The sequence below is a fragment of the Talpa occidentalis genome, unplaced genomic scaffold, assembly GCF_014898055.3.
Source record: "Talpa occidentalis isolate TD23 unplaced genomic scaffold, MPIMG_talOcc4v2.1 talOcc4.10, whole genome shotgun sequence".
Classification (NCBI taxonomy): domain Eukaryota; kingdom Metazoa; phylum Chordata; class Mammalia; order Eulipotyphla; family Talpidae; genus Talpa; species Talpa occidentalis.
The window spans coordinates 7,420,465-7,441,326 of NW_023600993.1; the positions used below are offsets into that span (position 1 = coordinate 7,420,465).

At 54.4% G+C, this 20,862-nt stretch overlaps 1 protein-coding gene across 2 annotated transcripts in view; it reads right to left on the reverse strand.

Annotated features, from left to right (window-relative positions):
• The window catches only part of FGD5 (FYVE, RhoGEF and PH domain containing 5), an 87,625-nt gene that overhangs the window by 66,121 nt on the left and 642 nt on the right, over positions 1-20,862 (reverse strand). For both annotated transcript variants that reach the window (XM_037523547.2, XM_037523538.2), the window contains exon 2: positions 10,826-13,400. In XM_037523547.2, the coding sequence (XP_037379444.1) occupies positions 10,826-13,400 (2,575 nt within the window). The remainder of the gene's footprint in view (positions 1-10,825; positions 13,401-20,862) is intronic.

Here is a 20,862-nt window from a genome sequence, read left to right on the forward strand (position 1 = left end):
AGACCAGGGGTGAGGGGTTATCATAATCCAGGAGCTGAGGAGCTGATGTCTGTAACCCGCCCACCTCCTTCCCCTTGACAGAACTAAAGCTTTGCAAAGTGGGCAAAAGTCACACTTCTGGCATGGGGTCGACAAACTGCTGATGAGATTGCAAAGACTTCCAAATTATACCCGACAGACAGCGCTTATAACAAGTCTGCCTGGATGCTATGAGACGAAACTTCATTCCTCAGAACCCCTAGGCTCCTGTGGGCAAGGATGGCCAGCTGTCTGCCTCATAGTCCATGGCCACAGACACTGCTGTGCTGTAACAGCAGCAGCTGACCGTGTCCTGCACTCGCACTGCACCGGCTCCCGCGACCTTCTGAGCTCATGTTAACTCGCAAACCTCAAACAATCTGAGGCGGCTGAAGCACAGAGAGGTTAAGTCACTTGTCTGAAGGCACACAGCTAGCAACTGGCAGATATGGGATTGGAACCCAGTGGTCTGATTCTCAAAAATACATTCTCTACACCCAACCACGACCACTACACACAATCGCTGCCCTCTGCAGGCACTCAGGGCACCGCTGCAGTCCGTGACTCCGTTTCCAAGATCTTTGTTCATGACAATCTCATTCATCGATTTTCTAGGAAGTATTAAAAAACTGAACTCATGAAAGAGAATTATAATAATAAATCCTTGCCTTCCATGATGGGTTTTCGAATAAGATTTCTTTTTTTAAGATTTATTTGTTTATGCATACAAAAACTGTGGTACAGGCCAGAGGTGTGTGGGGGGTGGGGGATGAGAGGATTCACCAGAGACAGTGGGGAACAGAACAGGTGGATTGACTGAAATACACTGCTGAGGGGAGCGGGCGAGATAGGAGAGGTCTGCTGAACCATGTGGGTAGCTCCCTGGCTGGGGCTCGAACTCATTCTGCAGTGGCAGCAGATAGCTTCATAGTGCTGTGACTTAACCCCTTGCACCACCAGGGACACCCAGTTCAGAATACAATTTCATCTGAAAAAGAATCTGGCTGCAACAGAAAGTCTGAGAAACACCAAGATTAAGGGTGTGAGGACCCCCACCCACTGCCTCCCGAGGAAGCACAAATAACCCATTTTCCCATTCACTTTGATTTGGCCAGGCTGGGCATGAAAAGTACTTTTCACTATACCAGGAGGGACTTTTTAGATCTGGTCTCAGAACTGGCACTGAGTCTCCCTGTAGTCTTCTGGGGCCTCTCCAGCCTTGGGGGCTGGACACCTTCCAGGGGCTGCTGAACCAACACCCAAAATAGCCCACCTGACTCCTTAGAACTCTATCTACCTCTTCAAAAATGACCCCAAGACCTGTGCAGTCACACCAGCTTCCTGATAGAGTCTGGCATGGTTCTATTTGCTCTTGATTACCCACTATGATGGTGAGCTCACTATTTCACAGCATACCTGTGCTGGCCACATCTCAGGTAAGAAAGTGTCAGCATCATAGAGTATGGCGGGGCTTCAGGTCTCTGAGCAGATGCTGGGAGGCAGGATTTTGACAGTATTTCTGGTGTGTGTTTTGTTTTGATAAAATCATGCAAGCGAGGCTGAAATTTCAAGTTCTTAGGTCGTGGCTTGACCTGGAGAAACTTCCCTGGGGCCTTCTCCAGGGCTCCAGACCAACCCCACAAGCACAGAGAATGGTCTGTTTACATAGAGACCAGCCACATCATCCCGAAAAACAATCTCAGTCCAAGACATCCGTCCTGCAGGAGAACAGCCAAGGGCCAGGCCTGTCCAAGACAGGGAAGCACCAAAACCTTGGGCGGCTGCTCAGCCCTGGAGGCGGCAGCCTGGGGCATTCTCCGGGAGCCAGATGAAACATGTTAATGCCTCACTCAGAAACCACGACTAGTTTTTGGTCCTATTGACCTGGAGAACGGTAAGCATGGGGGAGAAATCCCCCAAAGGCCCCTCCTGAGACTGTCAAGTGCCAGCTCTTGTATGCATAAATAAATCAATCTTTAAAAAAAAAAAAGTGAAAGTGGGACTCTCTTCCCAAAGGAACGGGCAGTAAATGAGATCAGATGAGGCACATGAAGCAGAACCTCGCAGTGCGGCCGGGCACATAGTGCTGGGAGCTGCCGGGTCAACACGCGGGCTCTGCTGCTGACCTGGGCCTTCAACCTAACTTCCTGGTACCTTAGTTTCTGCACCTGCTAATTATAGTATTTTAGTAAAGATTTTTTTTAAATTTATTTACACAAGAACTGGAGTATAATAAGTCAGAGGTGTGGGAGGGTGACAGAATTCACCAGAGACAGAGCAGGGAGCAGAACAGGCAGACTGACCAAAAACACTGCTAAGGGGAGCAGTGGGCGAGACAGCAGAGGTCTGCCGCACCATATGGGTATCTCCCAAGCTGGACGGGAATCAAACCTGTGCTGCAGAGGCTGTGGACAGCTTCACAGTGCTGTGCTCAAGCCGCTGTGCCACATGGGAGGCCCTGATTATAGTATTTTTGAAGTAAGTGGCTGAGTTAGCCCCCATAGGGGTTGAAGACAGGGCTGGCGTCTTCAACCAGCCTCATGTGTGAATGTCCAGTACGGCCTCATGTGTCGCCTCAGCTCCCAGCAGGAAAGCATGAGACAATGGCACTGTGGACCTGCACAGGCCTGTACAGGCGTCATTCCCAACTTAAGACAGCTCAGTGAGCAAGGGCACGTCATGCCACTTGACCAGGTGAGGAAACCAAGGTTCAGAGCAGATGACAAGGTAGGGGGCAGAGCTGGCTCTGAGCACATCTGCTCTTCCTCTGTGGCAGTCACCCTGGGGCCCCGAGGCTGGGGGCTGCACGCTGCCCAGAGCCTGGTGGACTCTGCTCGCTCCAAGCCAGTTCAGAGCTGTCACAGCTGTCACAAAGACCTGCGACCACCCTGCCCAAAGGTCAGCAGCCAGGGCAGCACCGGGACTGAAATCCACACTTTCTACCCCCAGAACCATTCCAAACAGCAAACACTCCTGAGTTTCCAAGTAATTTGCTGATCTGACCCTAAACGTACCTGGCCTGTGACTGGTCTGAAGGGTTCAGATAACGCAGATGTTTTTGGATCCTACACTTCCCTCCAGTGGTGTCTCATTAAAGTAAAATCCAAATCTTTCACCAAAGTCCCTGCCCAGCCCAGCCCTGTCACACCCCTCTCGGTCTCCCTCCCCCCCATTCTTCCTGCAGCCAGGCCTCTGGGCCTCTCTACAACCCCAGAGGGCCTCCAGCCTCAGGGCCTCTGTCCCTGCTGTTCTCGCTACCCAGAATGCCCTTCCCCCGCCCATGGAGTCTGATCATCATTCAGGCTTCACGCGCAATCCCAATCCCCCTGCTCCGAGCAGCCTTCCCTGACGCCCTATCTGCAGCGTCCCTTCCACCAGGCGCTCGCTATCACACTGCTCTTTTCTTCTTCACAAAAGTGTCATCTCTCCAAAGCTACTCTCCTTATCTAGGATTATCTCATTAACTTATTAATTTGTTTGCTGTGTACCTCTCCCCCCATGAACAGGGCTCTGCCAGCCCAGGGATCTTATCTGGGGGCTGAATATTGATTCCCATGCTCTGGACACTCACTGAAGGGAGCGGTGAAAGCGCAGGTGTCTCTTCTCCGGCTGCACCCGGTGCAAGGCGACGCCCAGTGCATGAAGCACCGTCCAAACCGAACAAAGCCTCCCGCTCCCTGCGGCTCAGCTGGTCCGGGGACCCGCTGCTGACATTTCACCAGAGAACTCCTGCCACGAGACTGGCTTCTATTAGCAAGAATTATTTTCACGCCTCCCACCGGGGTAAGCCCTGGTTTTATGAAGGTAAAACCACATTGTGATTAACACTTAATCAGGACTTTGTCTATATTATAGCTCTGCAAAGAAAAAAAAAAATAGTTGGGGGCCTTAATACCATGCTCGTTACAATTAAGTGTGTTCCTGACACGATTTTCTTGTTAGGAGCCTTCCCTGTAAATTTTATTGCATTTAATTAAAAATTATTGCTAAAAGAAACAGCTGCAGATGGTCTTATTTTAAGTCAGAAAATTAAAAACTGAGTATTCTCATCAGTCAATTTCAACAAGAAGCACAGTCACATGCATTAGGATGTAATGGTTTTGAGATTATAATAATTTTTATAGCATTTCCAGGCCCTTTCAATGAAACTTAATGAAAGCTCTGCATGAGTTCATTTGTCAAAAACGTAATAATAACGGGAAGGCTCCTGGCTTACAGGCAGATATAAAGATACCAGAGAATACCATGGCTGGGACATGCCAAAAACCCAGCCCCTAGCTCTCAGCACCGATGGAATCAGTCAGCAGGAGGCTTAGCTGCAACTGCGCCTTATATCCACGCAAGGATTTACAGCAGAGGCAGTAAATCACCTTTGCTTTACAATTATGTGTATATTTGTTGTTGCGGCTCAGTCTCTGGTTGTTAAAAATAAATGTCAGGTTTTACTCTTTCAGGGAATCATTTCAGCAAAATATTTACTGCCTTCTAAGGATGCTGGGAACCGGGGAGGAGGGATGAGAAGTTCTGCTGGATTTCAGAATTCTAATCGCAGCCAACTTCTTGGTTGGGGCAGCCCCTGCAATCACCTACCCAACTTTATTATCTGGCTTGTGTTCTTGAACTTTCATTTCTAAGGACCGAATTCTAATTCTTTCCTCCTGTTCTTTTATTGGAAACCAACTCAAATCCAATCTTTTATTTATTGGGGCGCAGACTGTGAAAGGTCAATGAAAGAATGACTAGAGGAAAGGCAGACAGAGCTTGCCCTGTATCTGGCCAGGGTGGGCCCTCAGAGGGGCTTCCTGGCTTCCTGGGTACACGTTAGAGTGCGAACTCCCCTCTTCCCGCTGCCACAGCCCCGCTCCATCCTCATTGCCTCTGGAGGGAACTCCACAATAGCCTCCAGACTAATCTCTCTGTGGCCTGCATCCTCCACCCTCCACCAGGGTCTTTGTCTCTCAACCTCCCCTGCTGAAAACCCCAGACTCCCCACAGCCCAGCAGGAACCACAAACTCATTAATCGGATATATGAGGCACTTCTCGGCAGGGGCCCGGACCTGCCCTCCCCACTTCATCTCACAGACCCCAGACACGTCCACTGAGAGCCATCTGGGTACTTGCAGCTCCCTGCTCAGCCTATGCTCAGCCGCAGGCCTGTGTGCCTCCTGAGCTGCTGGTCTCCACCCTGAACTCGTGCTCCTCTAGCAAAACCCACCTCAAGGTCTCCCAGGTGGTCAGGGTCCCGCCGACCTCCCCCAGCGCTGTGTGGGTGGCCCTGTCACAAAACCCAAGTTAGCACTTCTACCAACCAGACCCAGAACCCTCCCATTCCTAGAAGAATAGCTGACGGTTTGTACATGCACAACAAAAGTCCAAAGAGTGGATTAGCTGAACCTGTGGACACCTCTGTTAGGCCGGAGATTGATAAAGACAGCGTTTGAGTTGAGCCCTTAAGCCTTTCCACCCAGCTTCCATGTCTGCAAATGATGAGCTGTTTTCCAGAATAAAGAAGCAAGGTAACTACCAAAGAAAGATCAAGTCACTGTCCTTGCAGCTTTACCTGCTAAAACCCACCACCCTGGGTTGCTCTGCAGGTCTCACACCTGTTTCCTATCTCTGTATGTCAGAATCCCGCTTTCCCGTCATGTCCATTCAAATGCCACTTTATCCACAAAGCCACCCCATCCCCCTCTGCACTCCTATCCCTTGGGTCCTGAGCATCTTGTCTTGCATCTCAGGGTCGGGGTCTAAGACCTCTTCCTACCTGCCTCTCCGGCTGTATGCCCCCGGAAGCCGGGCATCTGGTCCCACTTTCTCTCCATACTTCACTGGATGCAGATCCTGACCCAGAATCACCGTTTCTCAGAGGGCCGTCCTCAGTGAGTCACAATTACCTGGACGCTCTTGCTCCGTGTCCTCTCCCACATGTATACCGTGTCCCACACTCAGACTTGAGTGCGTGGATTTGCTGCATTCCAACAATGACCAGCAGCAGGGCAGGGAGCAGACCATCCCCAAGGCTGGACTCGGACCTCACACTCTCTCCAGAAGGCACAGCACTACAGCTGTGGGACTGGGCTGAACCATCTGTGGCCCCTCTAACTAGCAGCTCAGCTCCAAAGATACGGCCCGCTCCTAACCCAGAGCCCCAGCTGCCCTGTGTCACAGCTGCCACAGGAGGGCCAGGGTCCCCCACAGGGTCCCCAGGGAGGGTGAGACAGCCGGGTGACCCTCTGGCACGCGCCAGCATTGCTTGTCAGTCTCTCTGAGGAGCTGCGAAGGGAGCAGCAGACCCCACAGTCGTCCGAAAAGTCAGGAAAGTGCCCTTCCACTTTCCCTTGTGCCCTCGGAACCAGTGAGCAAAGGCGACATTCTTGGGGGTGGCTGTGCCAGCCAGTGTCCTGCAAGAGAGATGCTCATAGTCTGGACGAGGACCACCAGAGAGCTGGCATCTTGCAACTGCGGGGCAGAGCAGACAGAGCTCTGGACTGAGAGTCACAAAGTCCTGGGCCAGAACCTAGGTTTGGTCTCTTGCTGCCTGCACAGCGGCGGGGACTTCACTGCACCCAGCCTCACCTGGAAAGCGGGACTGGGAACGCCTCAATGCCTAACTAAGCACGCATGACAAGTGCAGTCCTGGTTAGAACCAGTCACAGAGACAGGCGTTTCTACTACCACGATTATGGACTCCCAGGGTGCCCGCACCCTCTGGCCTCGGTGGAAGAGGCTGCTGAGGACTCCAAACCAGCACCGCCCGCTGCTGCTGCCACCTCACCCTGCCGCATGCAGGGGTAGTGGCCATGTGGGTGCAGCGGAGAAGTTCACAACACTGATGTGATGTCCTGAACTCCAGGCAACATATGCAGAAGAAGAGTCTTGAGAGAAAGAGAAAGAGATACCCCCAGCGACAGGACCAGGTGCCCACCCACCTGTCTGGGATGCAATCCAGACCCTGCAGCGACCACTGACCACCCGCTTAGTGACAGACTGTGCTCACACGTCCCGCCACGTGCTGGATGAACGCACGCAGTCTCCAGGGTGCTAGGAGGCAGGACCTACCATCACTGTCCTTTTCAGGTGACCTGAGCCACAGGCAGGCCAGCAGCTTGTCCCCCGCCATGCACAGAGAGCGCTGGGGTGCTGCTGAACCCCAGGCAGCTTGGTTCAAAAGTCCACATGCTCACCTACGGCGCTCAGGGAGCACAGGCCCTGTCTGCTGCACAGACGGGCCCCATGGATGCAGCAAGACCCCCGTGGCCGCAGAGGGAGAAGGCGCTGGAGGAGGAGTGTGTTAATGGACAAGCCAGTCAGCAATCATGTCGAGACTCACTGTAGGAACATTCCACTTTTCTGTAAGTTTGTTCTTAATGAAAAGATGGGGGAAGGCGGCACCAGGGATCTGCGCAGATGGGTGATGCTGGGTGACTGCAGCAGACTCATCGTCACGCAAAAAACAAACACCCAGTTATGGGGACTGAAATGAGACACGGGACGAACCCAAGTCTGTGAAGTGCTTCGACCAGACGGGTGGCTAACAAGTGTGGACGAAACACCCAGCGCGCGCTGCTGAAGATAGCGTCTTACACCCGCCCGCCGCGCGCCCCTGGTGAGGCACAAGGAAAACTAAAACCGCCAGCAAAGTGGAGCCTGGTGTGGGGGCCGGTCTTCTGCTGAACAGGGAGAGGTGCGGGAGACCGGCTTCTAATTACAGCCATGGATACTGTTTTCCCATGTCCCAGTAATGACTTAAAATTTCCTTTCTAGATATACTCTTGTTTGGTCAAAAAGATGGATGGACTTAAAGAAAAACACAAGTAAGTGGTAGCGGCGGCGGGATAACAGAACAAGTGAAGGTGGCACAGAAAGTTCGGATCGGCTCCAATCTCAACCACTTGCGCGCGGCCACACTGGCCTGGTCATTTCCATAGCCAGGCGGTGACAGGAGGGCTTTGAGCCCACATCTCCCAGGGCCCTGCCCCGGGCTCTTTCAGGACTATTGCTATTTATTTTGGCTTCAGCCTTTGATCCTTGCACTGGAGCAAGGTGTGGAGCAGGACAAGTGGCGGAAGGAGGAAGGAAGTGCCTCCCCACCCTCTTGTCCTGTCTCATCCGACCCCAGCACCCCAGGCGCAGGTCTCAGATCAGCAGCATTCTCAAAGCCCCCCATGCAGGCCTCCTTTGCACAGCAGTCCCTGGTGCTCTCAACTCATGTCTGCAACCTCCCTTGCCCAGACCTGTTCCAGCCCAAAGCAGGGACTTTTCTCCCCCTTTGCTTCCATCTGTCTCTTGCAGGAAAACGGAAGAAAGCTTTGCTCACTGATTGATGTCCAGGAGGATGTGGTTCCTGCCTGGGAGATTTATCCCTGCCAGTCTGGCCTTCAGTGAAACAGCATCAGAGGTGGGACAATGACACTTCTGACATTCAGAGTCTGCTGGACAGGAACTTCATCCTAGCCCCAGGCTATGGAACTGAATGTGAGCTAATGCAGGGATGGCACCCAGCAGAGAGTCTGGCACACAGTCAGGGTACGGTGGCATGGGCATTTTCTTGGGTATTTTTCTTCCTTATTGTCGTGTTAGTTTGGGTGGAGAGATTTTTGTTTTGTTTTGTTTTTTGGACAAAATACTGATAAAACCACAGAGCCTCTGCCTATGAGCATACTGCACAATCCCAGGGGCACCACATAGAGATTGAGAGATGAATGTGGTCCTGGGGTTGAGGAGTGCACAGCCTGCACAACCAGACCAAGCGCCCCCCAGCATAAAGTCACTGCAAATTCCTGAAGCAAGAAGCACAAAATCTGAGTCCTAGCACCGCCTTCTCCACCAAGTCACGGAGAGACCTCAGGCAAGTCCCTCTTGCTCTGTGTCTCAGCTTCCTCCTCTGTAGCTGGACCAATTACTGTCTGTTGCTCCTTCCAGCTAGAAAATGTGATTGTACAGAAGCAGAGTTCAATTTCTGGGGGGCTCTCGGAGGAAAGAGGAAATGAGTTCACTCGCCTGGCTTGAGAGGAAAGAGCCGACATAAATGGGCAGCGATGTTAGAGGGCGACAGCTTTCAGTTCAGCCAGGAAGAAAAACTGAGTCAGAACCCAGCAACAGATGCTGCGGCTCTGGGAGGTGGGGAGCTCCCTGTGACCCAAGGAACCCAGGCACGGACCAGGTTAGAGAAAGAGCAGTGAGAGGTGGGGGCTTTTACCATATGCCCTTTGCGGTCCTGTCCAGCATGGCATTTTAAAGGGTTTAGAGCTTGGTTTTCTTTTTTTTTTTATAGAGGCATGTTTTATTTGTTTGTTTGTTTGTTTTGTTTATACATGCACTGGGTACAGTCAGAAGCACGGGAGGGTGAGAGAATTCACCAGAGCCAGCGCGGGGAGCAGAGCAGGCAGAAGGACCGAAGTACACTGCTGAGGGGAGCAGCGGGCGGCAGGAGAGGTCTGCGCGCCATGTGGGACCCTCCTCCGGTGTCCGGGGAGCAGCCGGGGATCGAACCGGTGCCGCAGAGGCCGCGGGCAGCTTCGCAACCCAGCGCTCAACCGCTGCGCCACCGGGGAGGCCCTAGAGCTTGGTTTTCTTCCCAGTGCTGCCAGGAGGCACTGGGTCTGGGCTGGGACTGGGCCTTGTCAGCCCCTGAGCTAAGTATTAATTCAATGAACTCTACGGCTCTGCCATTCTCACCCTCTTCGAGTTTGCACACAGTTCACAGTCTCCAAATTAAACTCAGTCCCCCCAGCAGTGCTGGCATTTACCTCTGCTTCAGCAACAAACCCGCTCATCCTAGAAAGAACTAATTAGCAGCCTTACCCAGACTTGGTGTAGAGAGAAGATGGAGTCAGGGTGGGGAACCAAGTAAAAACTCGAGAATAAACCAAGCAAACACTTCCAGCATCTCTAAGTGGGAACAGCTAATGCTAACTGCCAACAGTTCTTATCTATTCATTACCACAGGGCCCCAGGGGATCCTGAAGCAGCAACAGCTGTGCAGGACCCCCCACTGTTACCACACAGGAGGTGAGAGGCCCTGAAAATCACCACCATTTTGGCTTTTTGTTCATTCAGGCACCCCAAACGTGTAAGTGGTTGAGGCTGAACTGTAGCGCCATTAAGCAGCATCCACAGCGTGTCAGGACAGCAGGCTGTGGGCCAGCCCCTCAGGTGCTGGGTAAGGGCATGCCCTCAGCCCTGGGAGGTGGGGCCAGAAAACCCCCACTGCTATCAATAACTTCAAGACACTCACTCCCAAGATGATGAGTAAAAAAAAAAAGTCTGAAAGACTCCTATTGAGACATTTAGCTCACAGCACCCTTAGTTCTCTAAACAATTTAAACAGTCTTTCCTAGTTCCCTTGACTAGAGAGCATATTTACACAATAAAAAAGTATCAATCTTAATTTAGGGTATTTTCCCGAGGGTGTAAGATATTTAGATTGGCCAGATTCCAGAACCTTCTCTCTTGGTGACTTTCCCAGAGGGGAGTGGCAAAGTCATCTACCTAGAAGATAAGAAATGTCCCCCAACTAATGGAAACACACACTCATGTCTGTACCACATTCGGTATTTTGGAAAATGCCTCCACACAGATTCTCTACTCTGATCTTCTCAAACACTCTGCACGAGGAAGAACAGATCCCTTTTCACAGATGAAATAACTGAGGCTCAGGGAGGTAAAGCCACTTGCCTGAGCCACACCGCTGGGAAGAAACAGGGCCTGGGTTCTAAACACCAGCCCACCCCGTCCCCTCCACCCACGCCTGCCTCCAGGACAGTCACGGCCGCGGCACGACAGAGCCAGGGAATGTCACGGTACCTTTCTGCGTCCTGCTCTGCACTCTGCTGCTTGCTCTCGAAGGCATTGAAGCTGCTCATGTCCACGTAGCCGTCGTTCTCGTTGGCGGTGGACAGGGCTCTGCTCTGATCTTCAAAGAGCTTCGTGAACGTGCCGGCCCTCCCAGGCCTCCGAGGCGGAATCTGGATGTTTTCGTAGTCCGAGTTCATGGCGGGGATGTTCTCGTAGTCTGACGTGTCGGCGTTGGGGAAGGAGATGGAGCGTGGCTTGGTCAGGGGCAAGGGCAGAAAGGGGGGCCGGGAGCGGTCTTCGAAGGACTCCACTCTGGACACCGTCCTGCTGAAGGGGATGCCCTTGCGCTTGCCGTCCCTGTAGAAGATGAGGGAGGACGGGGACTCGGAGGCCCGGAGCTTGCCGGTGCGAGTCTTAAGCTGCGGGGAGTTGCTGAGGCTCCTCCGGTCCATCTCCAGGAGCCTGGCAGGCCCGTGGTAGCTGGACTCCGAGGAGGACCTGGAGGAAGACAGGTTCACCTCCACGTGCACTTTGTTTTCCGACTTCTTCTTGAAGGTCAGCGCCAGGAACCGCTTGAAAGACGACTTCTTCTTCTTGGGGTGCTTGTCTGGGGGGTCGCTCTCGATCAGGAGCGAGGGGGAGCTCTTCGTGATGGGCTTTTTGGTGATGCAGGCCAGGTCGAAAGGCGGGGGGATGTCAACCACAGAAGACGGTGTAGAGGTGCCGCTGGACGGGAGGTGGTTTCGCTGGGAGAAACTCCCGGAGGAGCCGATGACGCAGGGCAGAGAGAGGTTGTCCTCTTTCCTCTTGATCCTGTGGTCGTCCAGGCCGGACCCCTCCGGCTCGCGGTACACGGACACCGGAATCTCTCGGCCCTCCACTGAGAACGACCGCGGGTACAAAGGGAAGGCCCGGGGCTTGGCGGGCAAGGCTCTGCCGGCCTCCAGCGGCTTCCCCTCCCAGGACAACGCCGTCCTCCTGGCCTCCTCGGAGGCAGCCGCAACGCCAGCAGCCGACAAGCCTGCCTCTGGGCCGGTTTCTTCCGGGACAGTTTCGGGGACGTAGCCAGTCAGCTTCCCGGAGTGGGGCCTGGCCCTGCTGCTGATGTTCTTCGCATCCGGGGGCAGCAGGCCGCCCTCGGCCTCACTGATCGCCGTCTCCCCAAGACCGCTCAGGGCATCGGACGCCGCCTGCAGCTCAGGCCGCTCTGCTTCCCCCAGGGCCGCCCCACACTCGAGGCCCATCTCGTAGGGGCTGGTGAGAGAGTCGTCCGTGGCGTCCTCCTCCGGCACAGCCGCCACATCAGAGATGCCGGGACCCTCCTGGCTGCACGGAGGCCAGGCCACCGGGTCCAGCTCCGCACGGTCCCCAGACTCTGGTTCCTGCTCCGGCGCTGAGCCCGTCCCGGACGCGGCCGACGGAGAGTAGCTTTCGCTGCAGAACGAGGTGCTCTCCGTCGGGAAGAACTGGTAGGGGCTTGCCGAGAGCGCGGTCACGAAGTCGTCCATGCCGTCGCTCTCGAAAGGGACGATGTGGCAGCTCTCCTCCGCAGGCTCTTCCTCCCCGGGACCTCCGCCTTCCTGGGGGTTTTCCCCCGCCTCGGGGGTGACGGCTGCCGTTTCTTCTCCGTCTGTTTTCTCATCCTGCTCTGGTGCTTCGTCCTGGCAGCGGCCGCCTGTGCCGTCCACACACTCCTCCTCCAAGACTTCAGGGCTGACGGTGGCCGCTCCCCACTCCTGGACCCCCGCGGCCAATTCCTCCTGCTCCGGGGGCTCCTCACTGGCATCCTCAGAAGCCCCCTCGGCAGGGTGGTCGGAATCCACACACTCTGGCGCCCCTGGTTCTGCGCCCGAGTCCTCGCCATCATCCTCCGCCTCCAGGGCCGTCTCGGGGGCCTCGTCGCCACCACCAGTGAGGTCCTGGGAGTCTGTCTCGCCAGCCCAAGGGTCCCCGGGCTCCAGGCTGTGTTCTTCCAGCGGCTTCTCCGCCTCCTCACTTGTGCACACCTGCTCCTCGGCCCCTGGGTCCCCGGCACCGTCCTCGGCCCACGGGTCCTCGGGAGCAGGGGCGGCGCCTTCGTCACCCTCTGTGCTCAGCGCCACCTCAGCTGAGGCCTCCAAGTCCTCAGCAGCTCCCGTCCCCTCAGGGTCGCACTCTTCGCCCAGCTCCTGCTGTTTCTCCTCCTCAGGGGTCCCCGGAGGCTCCTCTGCCTTCTCCCCACCGCAGCCATCACCAGGCCCGTCCTCCTCCGCCAGCGGAGCCCGGGGAGCCACGATGTAGTCCTCCACCGCGGGCTCGGGGCCCTCGGGGCCAGGCCGGTGCTCGTCGTAAAGGCCCCGGTCCACGCAGAGCAGCTTCCCGTTGCTGCATTTGTTCAGGCTGTTGATCACGTACACGCTGGCTCTCCACTCGTGGGGCGCAGCCAGCCTGGGCTTAGGGGCAATGGGGGGCTTCGGCCCCCTGGACATGGAGTTGGGGCTGTGGAGACCGTCAGGTCGGGGCGACGAAGGTAATTTGGGCGCCGTCACTGGCGTGAAGGGACTGGCAGTCCTTGGCTTGGGAGCAACTGGTGGCTTTGGGGAATCTAAAGGATGGAAAGTAAGGACATGGAGGAGACAAAAATATGGTTAACTTTTCTTCCGTTCAGAGTCTCCTACTCACCACGCTGAAGAGAACACTGGCGATGCTGTCCAAGCCCCGCGAACCAGGCCATTATGTTCCTTTGTCTCTTAGGCTCACAGCCTCCACCAGCATCTTTAAAATCCCGAGGCCTTCCCTAAAAATTCATTCTGTAAGCAAACAAGCAGACCTTTCTCCTACCCACAGTCCAGCCAGTGTAACCCACCCGAATGGCATCTTGTGCTCTCCCAGTAAAGGTGCCTAGATCACCGCACACATTCATTCACCAGCCATGCATTAGAGGTGGGTGCCGGGTATCCACGAGACCATGTTAGACCTGCCAGCTCCGCCCCTCCTGCCCTCATGGAGTTTACACGCACACTACAGTGAGTTCCCTGGCCCTGCTATCCACATGCACAGCACCGGGGATGGCACGGTCTGCGGGGTCAAGAAGAGGACACCTCTGCTGAGCCGAGAGAGGTTGACAAGAGCAAAGCAGCAGCTGGAGGCTGTGGACTGGCATTATCACTGAGGCACCATGATCTCACCCTCTCAAGGGTGACACAGCACAGGTCAGTGACAGTGATGTATGACTCCGACGTCACTTCTGAACTCCACATGCTTCAAGATTGATGTCTAGCTAACTTCCCTGCATCCAAATTTCATGGGCTTCCAAATACCAGGGGAGCAGTTACCTGGTATTTTACAACATGGATATTTGCAAAAGGGCTCTTCCCTTATGGGTGCTGAGGACCTACTGGCAGAAAAGAAAGTGGGGGGGCAAACTGGATATGCAACCGGCTGCAGAGAAGCAAAGCTGCGTGGCGAGGGAAGACCTCTCGGGGAAGGTGAAGTCTCTGCTACATTTCGCAGGAGAGAAGCCATATGGACAAGGAGAAGGGCCCAGTTCTGCATCGCTTCTGCCCCACACCCCTAAGGGTCCCACCATACTGTGGGCAGAGCGAGGAATGTAGATTTCCAAGAAGGCAGCTCCGTCCCGACATCTCTGCTTCAAAATACCACCTGGTTCCCTGCTGCCCGTGGATAAGGCTGTCCAACTGTACCCTCCTCACCACACTGAGGATGGGATAGACACAGAGCAGCCTCAGAATGCCAGGCTGGTTCGTGATGGAAGGAAGGTGGAGCAGAAGGAAGGTGGAACATAAAAGGAACTGGGGTTCTGTGGGCAGATGCTTCTCCTGTTCACGCCCTCAAACTCTAGTCATCACTAATCTAGGCCTGCTTAATAAGGTTTTGACATTCCTCTTATGCTCAGTTGCCCAAATCTAAAGTGTACTGCACACTCACAGAACATCACAGTCCAGACCAGCCACATTGGCTGGAGGACTGAACTGAGCACCTCCTATTGATTTTAGACATCTCCATGGGATCTTCCTATAGTCACCTCAAAGTCAGTATCATCTCGGGCTTCCCCTGGTGGGTGCAGCAGTTGAGCGCTGGGCTGCAAAGCTGCCCGCAGCCTCTGCAGCGCCAGTTCGATCCCCGGCCTCCGGCGAGGGTCCCACATGGCGCGACAGACCTCTCCTGCCTCCCGCTGCTCCCCTCAGCAGTGTATTTCGTCAGTCTGCCTGTTCTGTTCCCTGCTCTGTCTCTGGTGAATCCTGTCACCCTCCCGTGCTTCTGACTGTACCCAGTGCTTGTATAAATGAAAAAAAAAAAAAAAAGTCAGTATCATCTCCCTTAATCGGACAGAAAACTCTGAAATTCAGTTGAGGCCCCAAAGGAAATAAGAAAGGCCTGGAGAGGCAATAACACAGGTTTACAAAGCCCAGGCTCCTGGAGGCCTGATTTTGAAGCCTCTTTACTTATACTTTGCACATAAATCTAATGAACATGGTGTCTGGTTTCCCGGAGTACAGCTAATTAGAAGGGGTGACAGGAGGCAGTTAGAGCAGGATCGCTGCCAGCTATAAGATGCGGTAACTGGGCCTCCCTGGTGGCGCAGGGGTTAAAGGCTCAGTGCTACTAAGCTATTGCCAGCCACTGCAGCATGAGTTTGATCCCTGGCCAGGGAGCTACCCACATGGTGCAGCAGACCTCTCCTGTCTCGCCTGCTGCTCCCCTCAGCGGTGTATTTCAGTAGATCCGCCTGTTTTGCTCTCCACTCTCTCTGGTGAATCCTCCCAGCCCCCTGCACCTCTGGCCTACACCCCAGTTCTTGTATACATAAAAATAAATCTTAAAAAGAAAAAGATGTGGTAACTGACTGTGAGAGAAGAGGGGAGAGTCACAGGTGTCTAAAGACCAACATACCAGCAGCGTGAGCCCCAACCCACACCTTGTCGTCGGCAGCCACGCCCACCCGGCCACCAGCATCCAGACAGTGGCCCAGAGGCTTTAAGATTTAAGTGACATTGCAACTCCTTGTTCCCATAAGCAATCAACTATTTCCCAGTTTAGAAAAATACCTGTCTAAATGAATACAAGAAACCCCCAAATTTGAAGCTTAAACAGTGAGGCTGCAAGCTCCTCATCAATGTGGGGTAATAGGCTGGGCCTTTGGAGTCCGGCTGTGTGGGTTCAAAGCCTGAGCTATGAACCTGAGCCTCAGTTTCCTTATCTGTAAAACGGGTACAACAGTAGCACATATTCTCGCAGGGCTGCTGTGGGAGTGAAGTGCTGAGGCTGTCACACGGGAGCACTCCACGAACAGTCGCTACCACGGCTCTAACAAGGCAATCCTTGCCGAGCCCACATCCCCATGTAAGCCCCGCGCTACCCTAACACGCTGCGTAATATTAGTTTCAGACTTTCAACGTGTGGTGTCAGGTATTGGCATGAAATTATTCTCTAGGGGTGGGAAACCTCATTTCTCATCCTTAACAGGTGGCATTTCACAAGGGCACCAAGAGACCTGACAGAGGGACAGACGGGCTGTGAAAAACGACCATCACCTTGGCTGGTTCGCCCCCACCCCCACCCCATCCTTCATCCAATCAAGCTATTGATCTGTGGGCACCATCTCCTCAGCAAAGGTTATGGTGACGCGTGATCCTGCAAGAAAATTCCTTCCCCACGGGAGCCCCCTGGGAACAAGCAGGCAGCGCCCACCCCTGCAGCACCCACCCCTGCTTCCAGCTCCAAAGCTAAGGACATTTCATCTGTGTCCCACCGGGATCAAAGGATGCCAGAACCAGAAGGGCCCTTCCGGGCCCCTCACTGAAATCCAAGGGAACTGAGGCATAGAGAGGGCAGGCAACTGGTGCAAGGTTACTCGGCGAGTCCAGAGCGGGGCACCGCGTCAAAGGTGGATTTCCTGTATCCTGGACTTCTGCCTCCTGCATCCTGAACCATTTGGCCACTGACTATTTCCTCCACCGTGGAGATTCAGTGAGGCAGAGAAGTGACAATGCAGGGAAACTGAGGCCAGAGAGACCAGGGACAGCTATCCAGATAGGACGTTTAAATAAAGTTGGGTCCTGGGCTCAGAAGTTCTAGCTGACCACAAGGTGGGTAACTTTCAGTTGCTCCCATCCAATTCCCTTTGATCCAATTCAATATTTACTGAGCACCTACTGTGTGCGCTAGGCACTTATCTAGATTCTGGTTATACATCAGTAACTAAAACAAAGACCCTGATCCTTGTGGGCCTCATATTCAAATGGTGGAAGAAAAGCAATACAAAGGTAAGTAGGTCACATCTTGTATGTCAGCTGATCATGAAGTCCACGGGAAAAGATTAGGACTCGCCTGGCAAGTCCAAGGAGGCGAGGGTGGCTGGAGAGGAATGAGTGAGGAGTGAAGGGGAAAAGCAGAAGCTGAGGTCGGGGGTGGGGAGAGCTTAGGGTGCACAGGGCCCGCAGGCCTCAGGAGGACTTGGGCTCTGACTCCAGGCAGAAGGACATGCACACTGCGCTTCATGTGTCGAAATAAAGAGAAGCAGGAGACCAGGGAGGAGGGTCTTGAATAATCCAGGCAAGAGATGAGAGAGGCCGGTGGCTTTGGAAGTGATGAAAAGAGTCAAATTCTGAAAATAAAGGGGAGAGTTGGTGGGGCGTGCTGTCAGTGTGGGGTGTCTGAAAGAGGGGAGTCACGGAGAACATGAAGGTTTGGGGACTGAGTGACTGGAAAAGGAAGCTGCCCCACGCTGGGCTGGGTGAGGTGCGGGGACTTCAGTTTGCACGTGCAAGTCTGAGCTAGCCGGCCACGCCTAGGCGGGGCTGTCAAGTGGTCTCTCGGAGATGGCTGTCTGGGCTCTGGGGAGAGGTCTGGCTGGAGGCAGCCAGCAGAGAGATGGAATTTAAAGCATGAATCAGGTGAGATTACCAGGCGATGGAGTGTGGACAGAGAAAGGAGCAGGGCCAAGCAGGGAGCCCTCAGGAGCCTGAGGAGGCTGCAGAGAGACTGAAGGGAGTGTGAAGCTTCCAGCCCTGCTCCCCACACTCACGCCTCCCTCTGTGAAAGGACCGGGATAAGGCCCCTGCCCTCAGTATGAGGTCATGACCGATTCTGCCGAGAGAAGACTCAGGGAAAAGGAGACACAAGGGTGCAGGCAGAAGGACGGGCAGGACTTTCATGTGTGAAAAAGCAGTTGGTATTCCAGGTGGAGGGAACAGAGTGTGCAGAGACCCAGAGGCAAAGCCCTCTAGGAGCAGAGTCGGGATCAGTTTGGCTGAGGTTTAGAATATGGCAGTGATGGTGGTGGGATTACATAATTCATCATGAATCAGAGCCGGGGTTTCCCCATCTGGGCTAAGTTTAGCTTTGCGACTGTGGAGACCCCTGCATGGAAGGAGCTGGGGAGACTTCTGCTATCTCCTCAGATCCTCTGGCTGCTACATGAAATCCTCTCCTGCATCACAGAGCTGGGGTGGGGGGGTGTGCATAGCCTCCCCACCCCAAGTGACCAACACCCAGGATCTCCCAGCACTTTGCTGAGCACAAGGATGACTCCAGTGCGGAATGCCCTTGTTCCAGCCAAGATGCCGAGAGTTAACTGAGGGGTAGGGGAACCACAGTGACAACACAAAGAGATTTTTAACAGCTCTCATGATAAAAATCATCCCCAGCCAACCACCCCCCCCCCCGTTCCAGTTTATATTTTCTTTCTCTATTTTAATTAAGTATCTGTCACTCACACATTCATGCTTGCTGCTCCCTCGGCAGCTGTGCACAGGTCAGCTAGGACGGGTGTCAGGAGCAGCGTGGGACTGGGAGACCAGAGCTCTGAGCTCTATTCCTGGCTGGGCCCTTAGCTGAGGTACGACCTTGGACAAGTCCCTCCCTTTCTGAGCCTCAGCTTCCCCACCTATAGAGTGAAGGGACTACAAGGAACAGTCAGGAAGTGCCTTCTGCTCTGGCTGACTACAGCCTGTTAAACTCAAGGCTCTTCCTATGACGCCCCCCCACGTCCCCACTTTCTGGCCCCAAATCTGTTTCAACTGCAGCTCACTATGCTCCCCCTGGAATTCTCATAACCATATGTTCCAAGAGTAATTATCTTCCAATTTCACCTTCCAATTGAATCTAAATTTAACTTTCATTCCTGGGTGCCTGCTGGAATGTCCAAGCCAAGCCTGATGATTTCTAATTAGACTGCTGTTAGCTAACCCAGTGACCCACAACAGGGCACGCACAGGAAGGCAGCGCCGCACAGCACCGGACCGACAGGCCCAGGCTCAGACAGACCTGGACTCCAACCCCAGCTCGGCCTCGTCTGTGGGATCCTGGACATGCCACTTTGCCTCTCTGAGCCTCGGTTTCTTTCTTTATGAAACAGAACACCTTCCCTCCCTCCCCCCACCTTTTTAAAAAAAACAAAAACGGCCACTGAGAAGTTCAAGGGAAGTAACAGACACAAGATGCCTAACAGAGTCAACTGGCAACCCTTTCCTGTACACCTACTATGTGTCAGGTACTGGATAAAACAAAAACACTGGATAAAACAAAATCAAAAACAGGCTCTCAATCCTGTCTCTGTCCTTCATTCAGTGCCCACAAACCTGTGCCCACATAATGCCTGCACCTCAGTTTTCCCCTCTATAAAGTGGGGATAGCAAGAGAACTCACCTCAAAAGGAAGTTACTGTGAAAATGGAATTGATGCAAAGTAGGCACACTTAAAAGCAGATGCCCTGGTTCACAGTAAGTACCCAGTGAGTGTCAGCTGGCAGTTAGTGACCACTAAGCTTACAACCTGACAGTGACAGCACCTTACAAGTTTTACTTTATTTAATCATGAAGCTCCAAAGAGAAAATCATATGATCCCCATTTTTCAGATGAAGAAACAGATTTAGTAACATGCTCAGGTCATGTATGGAAGGGCATAGCGGTTCTGAGCCTCAGAGCCCCTGCACCACAGGACCAGGAAACTCAGAGCAAGGCCCCTCGTCCCAGGACGTGAGGTTTCCATCACCCCGGCACGCTGGAAACGTATCCAGGTTTGTCTAGGACGGCAGAAAGCAAGAGTGGCAACTGGCAAAATGTCCTATGCGGAAAATGACTCTAAATGTCCTCTGCCTGCCTCACTCCATCCCCCAGAGTCTCTGAAAGTGGGGGAGGGGGCGGCCTGAACCTCTAGCTCTGAAACTGCTCTCACCATTGTTTCCCAGCGAGTTTTATTGGGAGGCAGGGGAAAGCTAGCTGGGCTCCGTGCGCGGTGCCACCGCAGGCGGGGGCCACCTTCTTCCTCCCAGGAGTGGCCGGATGGGCGCCGGGACCCTGCTCCAGGCTTTCCCAATGCACAGAGTGGCACCCCTGCCCCCACGGCCCCCATTCTGCCACCCACCTCCCTCACAGTCCAGGGGTCCACAGCCCAGCGACAGCAGGGCCTGGACGCGGGAGGCGGCCGCTCCCACGACCCTGGACTCCAAGGGGCTCCTTTGTCAGATCAGGCCAGCCCAGAATCTCCACCCGCACCTCACGCGCCCGGGGACAATGACTTTTTTCATTGAAAAGATTTAAAAAAGAAAAAAGCCCACAGCACACACGGCAGCAGGATATGGTTCTAAGACAGGCAAAATGGTGGCTTCCTGTTTCTTCAGGGCCGTGTGCTGGGAGTGCGGGTCCCGGCGAGGGTGCTGGCTGGGGAAGGGGCTGCCTCCCTGGAAATTCCAAGAGAAAGAAGTTGGCGCGCCGGGCGCGCCGCGGGCTCGGGATGGAGTGAGCCGGGGCTGCTCCCCGCGAACTCGCGCGGTGGAGGAACTTTGTGCCGCCGGGATGGAGTCGGGAACCAGAAGCGGATTCCAGGCGCCGCCCATCTCGGGGTCTCAGTGCCCGAGTCTGTGAAATGGCACCTTCTGGAGGGCTCGCGAGCACCCAAGGGCGTCCCGGGGCTCGCCTGGCCCGTGAACTAGCGGCATCAGGCGCCCGGGCAGGGAGGGGCGCCGGAGCGCGGCTCGGCCTCAGCCGTGGCCCCCCGGCGCTCGGCTCCCCGGAGGGCGGCACAAAGAGGGCCCCGGGCCAGG